Source organism: Eriocheir sinensis, chromosome 37 (assembly GCF_024679095.1).
Source record: "Eriocheir sinensis breed Jianghai 21 chromosome 37, ASM2467909v1, whole genome shotgun sequence".
Taxonomy (NCBI): Eukaryota; Metazoa; Arthropoda; class Malacostraca; order Decapoda; family Varunidae; genus Eriocheir; species Eriocheir sinensis.
In genome coordinates this window covers 2266268-2276665 of record NC_066545.1, presented here as the reverse complement: position 1 = coordinate 2276665, position 10398 = coordinate 2266268, and the positions used below count along the sequence as shown (strand labels likewise).

Below are 10398 nucleotides of genomic sequence, written 5' to 3'. Positions count from 1 at the left end.
CGGAAACAGCTCACTTTTCTTTCCCTCATAATTATCATCTCCTCCTCCTCCTCCTCCTTCTCCTCCTCCTCCTCCTCTTCCTCCTCCTTCTTCTCCATCTTTCCTTCCTTCACATTCATCATTTTTTTTTTCTTCCCTATTTTTTTCTCTCCCTCATTTCTTTTTCCTCCTATTTGAGTACCTGGCATCTCATTATTCTCTCTCTCTCTCTCTCTCTCTCTCTCTCTCTCTCTCTCTCTCTCTCTCTCTCTCTCTCTCTCTCTCTCTCTCTCTCTCTCTCACACAACCTACCTACCTATCTGCCAGTCTATTCAACTATTTATCTATTTATCTAGCTATCTATCTATCTATCTATCTCCCTTTTATCACGTTCATTGTCTTCTGTAATGTCTACTTTTATCATCCTCTTTTCCTTCATTCTTCTCTCTATCAGTTTATCTTATTCCTTATACGTTAATATGTTTCTCTTCCTTTGTCAATTATATTTTTTTATTATGATCGTTTTCTTCTTTTCCTTTTCAAATTATTTTCCCCTCCTTTCAATTTCCAGTTCATTTTCCTCATATTCTTCTTTCCTCTTGTCTTCATCTTCTTCCATTTGCCTCACTAAAAGGATTTGACTCGTTATTTCAAGTATCTCTCTCTCTCTCTCTCTCTCTCTCTCTCTCTCTCTCTCTCTCTCTCTCTCTCTCTCTCTCTCTCTCTCTCTCAACAGTGGTAAACAAGGCCATTGCTTTATTTTTCTCTATTTACAGTGAAACCATTTCCTGCCTAAATAGAACTGCAGGGGAGAAGGAAACGTCTCTCTCTCTCTCTCTCTCTCTCTCTCTCTCTCTCTCTCTCTCTCTCTCTCTCTCTCTCTCTCTCTCTCTCTCTCTCTCTCTCTCTCTCTCTCTCTCTCGGGGGCTTTGAGGACTGAGGAAAATTGAAGTACTGACAAGCCGGCAAAGCATTTTCTACAAAAGGGAGAATGAGATTTGAGAGAGAGAGAGAGAGAGAGAGAGAGAGCATGATTGATGACAAAGCTGATTGGTAAGTTCAGGAAGGCAAAAAAGACTTACAATGAAAAGGAAGAGAAAAATATAAATGAAAACGCAGGAAAAGGAAAGGAAAAGGAGTGTAAAACCGAAAGACGAAAAAGAACATTCAATAAAAAAAGAAGAAAATAAGTTAAATGTTAAATGTGAAAGATAATAAAAAGATCAATAATTACAAATAGAAAGAGTGAATGAAGGAACAGAAAAAGAAATGAAACGAAAAAGAAAATGAAACGAAAAAGAAAAATAGATAAAGAGGAAAAACGAATTGATGTGTAATGGGAACGATAAGGAAAAGATCAATAATTACAAAGAAAAGAAAATAATAAATGAAAACGCAAGAAAAAGAAAGGGAAACGAATGTGAAAATAAAAGACGAAAAAGAACAATATAAAAAGAAAAAGAAAATGAGTTGACAGTGAAATGTGAACGATAATAAAATGGTAGATTAAGAAAGAGTAAAAAAGTAAAAGAGTAAAGAAAAAAGTAAAAGAAATAAAATACGATCAGATAAAATAAAATCAATCCATCCCTCCGAACATTCACGAGAGGAAGGACACCACAAAGAAAACGGAAGCGTGCGCATCAAAGAAAATGTGAAGCGTTACAAAAGAAAACAGGAAGAACGTGCAGAGAAAGGAAGCCATAAACAAACATTAGACAAACAAACAAAGAAAACAAACACGCTGACAAAAAACTTAAACACACACACGCCTCCTTTTCTCTCTCTCTCTCTCTCTCTCTCTCTCTCTCTCTCTCTCTCTCTCTCTCTCTCTCTCTCTCTCTCTCTCTCTCTCTCTCTCTCTCTCTCTCACACACACACACACACATACTACACACACAAAAAAATATATATATATATATATATATATATATATATATATATATATATATATATATAGATATAGATATATAGATAGATAGATATAGATATAGATATAGATATAGATATATATATGTAAAAACAAAACAATTCCAAGACTATTTTTTTCGTGTGTGTGTGTGTGTGTGTGTGTGTGTGTGTGTGTGTGTGTTGATAAGAGAAGAAACACGCATTCTACAACACACGCAACTAAAAACCCTGAAAAGCAAGTATATTTTGTTTTGTTCCTTCTCTTCCCTCTCTTCCTCCTCCTCCTCCCCCTGTAAGGAGCGTAATGCCTTCCTTCCGCCAGGGGCCCCACAAGAAGCTTTCCTCTTATCCCCTTATACACGTGGGGCCCCAGAACAGGGATATTCGCGAAGACTACATTAGAACACTTACTGCAAAAGGGCCCCGTGTGACGCATGATACAGGGCCCCGTGTGACGCATAAAACACCGCCCCGGTCCCGAGTAGCGCATGAAACAGCTCCGGACCCCGTGTGACGCATAAACCACTGCCCCGGGCCCCGTGTGACGCATAAAACACTGCCCCGGGCCCCGTGTAACGCATATAACAGCTCCGGACCCCGTGTGACGCATGAAACACCGCCCCGACCCCGTGTGACACATACTATACCGCCCCGGCCCCGTGTGACGCATACTACACCGCCCCGTCCCCGTGTGACGCATAAAACACCGCCCCGGCCCCGTGTGACGCATGAAACACCGCCCCGGCCCCGTGTGACACATACACCGCCCTGTCCCCGTATGACTCATAAAACACCGCCCCGGCCCCGTGTGACGCATGAAACACCGCCCCGGCCCCGTGTGACGCATGAAACACCGCCCCGGCCCCGGGTGACGTATGAAACACCGCCCCGGCCCCGGGTGACGTATGAAACACCGCCCCGGCCCCGTGTGACACATACTACACCGCCCCGTCCCCGTGTGACGCATACTACACCGCCCCGTCCCCGTATGACGCATAAAACACCGCCCCGGCCCCGTGTGACGCATGAAACACCGCCCCGGCCCCGTGTGACGCATGAAACACCGCCCCGGCCCCGTGTGACGCATGAAACACCGCCCCGGCCCCGGGTGACGTATGAAACACAGCCCCGGCCCCGTGTGACGCATGAAATACCCTCTCAGCCCCGTGTGACGAATGAAACACCGCCCCGTCCCCGTGTGGCGCATGAAACACCGCCCTGGCCCCGTGTGACGCATGAAACACCGGCCCGGCCCCGTGTGACGCATGAAACACCGCCCCGGCCCCGTGTGGCGCATGAAACACCGCCCCGGCCCCGTGTGGCGCATGAAACACCGCCCCGGCCCCGTGTGGCGCATGAAACACCGCCCCGGCCCCGAGTGGCGCATGACACACCGGCCCGTCCCCGTGTGGCGCATGAACACCGCCCGGCCCTGTGTGACATGAAACACCGGCCCGGCCCCGTGTGACGCATGAAACACCGCCCCGGCCCCGTGTGGCGCATGAAACACCGGCCCGGCCCCGTGTGGCGCATGAAACACCGCCCCGGCCCCGTGTGACGCATGAAACACCGGCCCGGCCCCGTGTGACGCATGAAACACCGGCCCGGCCCCGTGTGACGCATGAAACACCGCCCCGGCCCCGTGTGGCGCATGAAACACCGCCCCGGCTCCGTGTGACGCATGAAACACCGCCCCGTCCCCGTGTGGCGCATGAAACACCGCCCCGGCCCCGTGTGACGCATGAAACACCGCCCCGGCCCCGTGTGACGCATGAAACACCGCCCCGGCCCCGTGTGGCGCATGAAACACCGCCCCGGCCCCGTGTGACGCATGAAACACAGCCCCGGCCCCGTGTGACGCATGAAATACCCTCTCAGCCCCGTGTGACGCATGAAACACCGCCCCGTCCCCGTGTGGCGCATGAAACACCGCCCCGGCCCCGTGTGACGCATGAAAGACCCGCACAGCCCCGTGTGACGCATGAAACACCGCCCCGTCCCGTGTGGCGCATGTAACACCGCCCCTGCCCCTTGTGACGCATGAAACACCGCCCCGGCCCCGTGTGACGCATGAAACACCGCCCCGGCCCCGTGTGACGCATGAAACACCGCCCCGGCTATGTGTGACGCATGAAACACCGCCCTGGCCCCGTGTGACGCATGAAACACCGCCCCGTCCCCGTGTGGCGCATGAAACACCGCCCCGGCCCCGTGTGACGCATGAAACACCGCCCCGTCCCCGTGTGGCGCATGAAACACCGCCCCGGCCCCATGTGATGCATATTACCCCATCCCCAGGCCCCGTGTGACGCTAGAAACACCGCCCCGACCCCGTGTGGCGCATAAAACACCGCCCCGACCCCGTGTGGCGCATGAAACACCGCCCCGGCCCCGTGTGATACATATTACCCCATCCCCAGGCCCCGTGTGACGCATATTACCTCGACCCCGGGCCCCGTGTGACGCATATTACCCCATCCCCAGGCCCCGTGTGACGCATATTACCCCATCCCCAGGCCCCGTGTGACGCATATTACCCCATCCCCAGGCCCCGTGTGACGCATATTACCCCATCCCCGGGCCCCGTGTGACGCATATTACCCCATCCCCAGGCCCCGTGTGACGCATATTACCCCATCCCGGGGCCCCGTGTGACGAATTAACCCCACACCCCGCCCCCGGTGACGCATATTACCCCATCCCCAGGCCCCGTGTGACGCATATTACCCCATCCCCAGGCCCCGTGTGACGCATATTACCCCATCCCCAGGCCCCGTGTGACGCATATTACCCCATCCCCAGGCCCCGTGTGACGCATATTACCCCATCCCCGGGCCCCGTGTGATATATTACCCCATCCCCGGGCCCCGTGTGACGCATATTACCCCATCCCCAGGCCCCGTGTGACGCATATTACCCCATCCCTGGGCCCCGTGTGACGCATATTACCCCATCCCCGGGCCCCGTGTGACGCATATTAACCCATCCCCGGGCCCCGTGTGACGCATATTAACCCATCCCCGGGCCCCGTGTGACGCATATTACCCCATCCCCGGGCCCCGTGTGACGCATATTACCCCATCCCCGGGCCCCGTGTGACGCATATTAACCCATCCCCGGGCCCCGTGTGACGCATATTACCCCATCCCCAGGCCCCGTGTGACGCATATTACCTCGTCCCCGGGCCCCGTGTGACGCATATTACCCCATCCCCGGGCCCCGTGTGACGCATATTACCTCGTCCCCGGGCCCCGTGTGACGCATATTACCCCATCCCCGGGCCCCGTGTGACGCATATTAACCCATCCCCGGGCCCCGTGTGACGCATATTAACCCATCCCCGGGCCCCGTGTGACGCATATTAACCCATCCCTGGGCCCCGTGTGACGCATATTACCCCATCCCCGGCCCTGTGTGACGCATAACCCATCCCGGGCCCGTGTGACGCATATTAACCCATCCCGGGCCCCGTGTGACGCATATTACCCATCCCTGGGCCCCGTGTGACGCATATTACCCCATCCCCCGGCCCCGTGTGACGCATATTACCCCATCCCCGGGCCCCGTGTGACGCATATTACCCCATCCCCGGGCCCCGTGTGACGCATATTACCCCATCCCCGGGTCCCGTGTGACGCATTTTACCCCATCCCCGGGCCCCGTGTGACGCATATTACCCCATCCCCGGGCCCCGTGTGACGCATATTACCCCATCCCCGGGCCCCGTGTGACGCATATTAACCCATCCCCGGGCCCCGTGTGACGCATATTACCCCATCCCCGGGCCCCGTGTGACGCATATTACCTCGTCCCCAGACCCGTGTGACGCTTACCAGTAACATCATGCCTGGGCCCCGTACTGAGCATAGTCGCCGCGCCGTGCATTAATTTGCAAGCCTCGTCCGCGTGTTTCCGCGAGTAAATAAAAACGGACGACCCGCACCGCCCATAATGATCAGCGCCAACCGCGAGGGCCCCGTCCCACGCATATTTCCGGCGGCCTGAAAGCGAAGGACCACCAAGTAGGGATATTTACATGAAGGTCCTCCCCTCTCACCTTACTGCACCCCTCCCCTCCCCCCTTCTCCTCCCTCCCCCCCTCCCCCCTCATCCCGCGCCTCCGTCTCCTCCTCTACACCCTTCACAAGCCGCATATTTTGCATAGTCCAAACGTTCGAGGCCCCAGAGTAGGAATATTTATACGAGGCCCCGGAAAGCGCATATTTACATCAGTCTGAGAGCGAAGGAGCCCGGCAGGAAGCATATTTTCGTCCACTTCTCCCTTAGTATAATAGGTGTCCCCATTCACCCTTCTCCCTTACTTCCTCCTCCATACATCTTTCTCTCCCTTTTGGCTCTCCCCTGCTTACCTCCCTTCCTCCATCACTCACTCTCCCTCTTACTTGTCTTCATTCACCCTTTTCTCTTTCTCCCTCCTCCATTCCTTTTCCTTCTTTCTTCCCATTTCCTCTCCCCTTCTTACCTCCCTTCCTCCATCATTTGCCCCTCCCCTCACTTTTCTTTTTCTCTCTCTTCTTCCTTCCACTCTTTCTTTATTACCATTTTCCCTCTATCCTTTCTTCTTCCCCCCCTTCCTCCACCTCTCATTCCCTCCCTCTACTAGTTTTCTTTCCCCCTCCCTCCTTACTCCATCCCTCCATCTCCCTTTCCCCTTTCAATTACCCCTTTCCTTTTGCCTCTCTTCCCTCTACTTATAAGAATTGACCCCCGCCCTTAATTCTTCCCTCCATCTCCTCCCATTTACCTTCCCGCATCTCACATTCCCTCTCCCATTACTTCACCCTTTCCTCTTCCTTCCTTCTCCCTCCCTCCATCTTTCAATTTTCTTTTCCCCTTTCTTCTTACCCTCCATTCCTCCCTCCCCCTCTACTTGTCCCCTATCACCCTTCTCTTTCAGTTAATATTACTTCCATCTTCCTTCCCATTTCTCTCTCCCCTTTCTTATCTCCCCCTTCTTCCATCATTCCCCTCGTCTCCCTCTACTTGTCCCCTTTCACCCTTCTCCCTTACTCAAACCCTCCATCTCTATTTCCATTTTCCCTCTTCCCCTTCTACTTACCTCCCTCCTTTCATCTTCCCACATCTTCCCATTCCTCCATCTTTATTCCCACTTCCCTCTTCCCTTTCTTCTTACCTCCCTATTCCTCTACGTCCCTTTCACCTATTCCCCCATCTTTTTTTCTCCCATTTCCTCCTTTTTTTTAATCTTACTCCCTTTTCTCCATCACTTCCTACCTTTCCCTCACTTCCCTTTCAATTAATCCCTCCATCTCTCCTCCCTTACATCTCTCCCCTTTCTGTTTACTCTCCATTCCTCCATCACTCCCTCCTCTCTCCCTTTTTCCCTCTCCTCCTCTTGTGCTCCCTCCTCTCACCCTTCATCCTCCCTCACACCCTCCCTACCTCCTTCACCCTCCTCGCTGCCTCCTCTTTTTGCCTAGACTGCCTTCCTCTTCTGCTGCTGTGCCTCCTCCTCCTCCACAACACTCCACTAACAAAAGCGGACTCGGGACCCGCGGCACACAGGCTAAAACATCTCCGGTGGGGGTGGGGGGGGTGGGGGGGGAAGGTGGAAGAGGAGGAGGAGGAGGCAAGGGAAATGAAATGGTCAGAATCGAAGGAGGTCGAGAAGGTAGTGAAATACGAATAAAGTACAAGGGAAAGATGAGAGGAGGAGGAGGAGGAGGAGGAGGAGGAGGAGGAGGAGGAGGAGGAAGAGGAAGAAGAGGAGCAAAGCCAGACCTGAACAATTTAATTTGGAAATGAAGGCTAGAGTCAAGGGGGGAGGAAAGGAAGGGAGGAAAGGGAGGAGGAAAGGGAGAAGGAAGAGGAGGAGGAGGAAGAGGAGGAGGAGGGGTTATTGGATCAGACAAGGAGGAACCGGAGGCAAGGTGGAGGAAGAGGAGGAGGGAATCGGAGGAAAGTTCGAGGAGGAGGAGGAGGAGGGGTGGAGGGAGAGGGGTGGAAGGAGGTAGGTGGAGGAAGAAGGGAGATTAAGGGAGATGGGAGGAGGCAAGTTGCTGAGAGAATAGGAATTAGATCGTGTGAATGGGAGAGAATGTGGTAATAGTGGCGGTAGTAGTAGTAGTAGTAGTGGTAGTAGTAGTAGTAGTAGTAGTAGTAGTAGTAGTAGTAGTAATAGTAGTAGTTGTTGTTGTTGTTAGTGTTGGTGGTGTTGGTGATGTCGTAATAGTATAATGAGGAGAAGGAGGAAGAGGAGGAAGAGGAGAAGGAGGAGGAGGAGGAGATGTAATACTAAAGTCACCTTACGCTAAATTGGGATGGGGAGATAGGAGGAGGAGGAGGAGGAGGAGGAGGAGGAGGAGGAGGCTGATAGGACTGGGTTGCAAGAAACTTTGGGTGTAGAGGAAATACTGGGGGAGATAAGAGAGAGAGAGAGAGAGAGAGAGAGAGAGAGAGAGAGAGAGAGAGAGAGAGAGAGAGAGAGAGAGAGAGAGAGAGAGAGAAGAGAGAGAAGAGAGAGAGAGAGAGAGAGAGGAGAAGGAACATAACGAGGTGAAGGAGAAGGAAGAGAACGAGGTGAAGGAGCAGGAAGAGAACGAGGTGAAGGAGAAGGAAGAGAACGAGGTGAAGGAGAAGGAAGAGAACGAGGTGAAGGAGAAGGAAGAGAACGAGGTGAAGGAGAAGGAAGAGAACGAGGTGAAGGAGAAGGAAGAGAACGAGGTGAAGGAGAAGGAAGAGAACGAGGTGGAGGAGAAGGAAGAGAACGAGGTGGAGGAGAAGGAAGAAAACGAGGTGAAGGAGAAGGAAGAGAACGAGGTGAAGGAGAAGGAAGAGAACGAGGTGAAGGAGAAGGAAGAGAACGAGGTGAAGGAGAAGGAAGAGAACGAGGTGGAGGAGAAGGAAGAGAACGAGGTGAAGGAGAAGGAAGAGAACGAGGTGAAGGAGAAGGAAGAGAACGAGGTGAAGGAGAAGGAAGAGAACGAGGTGCAGGAGAAGGAAGAGAACGAGGTGAAGGAGAAGGAAGATATAAAAAGGAAGGAGAGAGGGAGAGAAGCAGGAAGCACAAATGAGAGGAAGCAGAGGAGTAAACACAAACATAAAAGACCAACACGTTCAGAACACGACCGAAACAGGGCAAGCGTAAGTGCGTGTTACATGACGATAAAAACAATAAAAGACGTAATATCGTAACAATAAGAGAGAGAGAGAGAGAGAGAGCAATACGTAGCCAGACAACGGGTGAATGGGCAGTGTTCTCTCTCTCTCTCTCTCTCTAAATTCACACATACCCTCCTTGCCTCCCTCCCTCCCTCCTCGCTTCTTCCTCCTCCTCCTCCTCCACCTTCTCCTCCTCCTCCTTGTAATTTCCCTCCCACTATCCTCCCTACTCTTACTCCACCTCACTTCCTCCTCCTCCTCCTCCTCCTCCTCCGCCTCCTTCCCCTCATCCACTCACACTTGTATGTATGTCAGAGAGAGAGAGAGAGAGAGAGAGAGAGAGAGAGAGAGAGAGAGAGATGAAAAGTTTATCACCCTTCATATATAAAGTAAAATTGAAACATACAGAAAAAAAAGAGTGAGAGCAAACAAGATGTGACTTAATTAAAAAAGGTAACAAGGAATAAAGTGCAGAGGGAAGGACATAACCCTTTCAGATGTGGTAGTTTTCCTTTATTTAATCTCCGCCCCCTGCTCTCTCTCTCTCTCTCTCTCTCTCATGACACCCCTTCCCTTCTACCTTTCATTTTAGATAGGGACGTTTTTCTTTTCTTTTTTTTCCTCCTCCTCCTCCTCCTCCTCCTCCTTCTCCTCTAAGATAAGATATTACTCATTGTCGTAATAACGTTATTCTTTCCTCTTTCCTACATAACTTCCATGCAGTTTTTCCATGCTGCATGGTTCTTTTTCCTTTCCTGCCAGCTTTGGCTGGAGGAGCCTTCGCCTTTGCTGTCCTTCATCTTCCACCTTTGATTAGATAGTTAGTGAAGCTTGTCACAAACAGCCTCGTAAGGACCAGCAGGTCTGCTGTTGTTAGTTCTTTCTTTGTGTTACTTTGTGTTCCTCCTCCTCCTCCTCCTCCTTCTTCTTCTTCCTCCTCCTCCTCCTCCTCCTCCTCCTTCTTCCTCCTCCTCCTTCTTTTTCCTCCTCCTCCTCCTCCTCCTCCTCCTCCTCCTTCTTCCTCCTCCTCCTTCTTCTCCTCCTTCTTCCTCCTCCTCCTCTTATTCGTTCTTTGGAAAAAAAGACAAACAAAAAACTGAAGGTTGATGACACTCTCTCTCTCTCTCTCTCTCTCTCTCTCTCTCTCTCTCACACCATCTGACAGCAACCATCTGCTTTCCCACTTTCTTGCACAAAGACAAAAGAAAACGAAAAGGAGAGAGGAGTAACTTCATCCACTTAAGAACATTAGCTATCCATCTCTCTCTCTCTCTCTCTCTCTCATTTTCCCATTGCTAAGAACATCGTCCTCACTTAATTAACCAAGAAAAAAAGAATCATGGCTGCGAGAAATGTTTAATAATG

General features: G+C 51.7%; 1 protein-coding gene across 1 annotated transcript; it reads left to right on the top strand.

Moving 5' to 3' along the window:
* The first annotated feature begins 2668 nt into the window (after window positions 1–2668).
* LOC127008454 (uncharacterized) lies at window positions 2669–3358 on the top strand. The gene has a single exon (XM_050880598.1). It carries the CDS (start codon window positions 2669–2671, stop codon window positions 3356–3358), a length of 690 nt encoding a protein of 229 aa, XP_050736555.1.
* The last annotated feature ends 7040 nt before the right edge of the window (window positions 3359–10398 follow it).

Bases quoted from the DNA above. Each gene is read 5' to 3' on its own strand.
- LOC127008454 (XM_050880598.1), top strand. From the start codon at position 2,669: ATGACTCATAAAACACCGCCCCGGCCCCGTGTGACGCATGAAACACCG.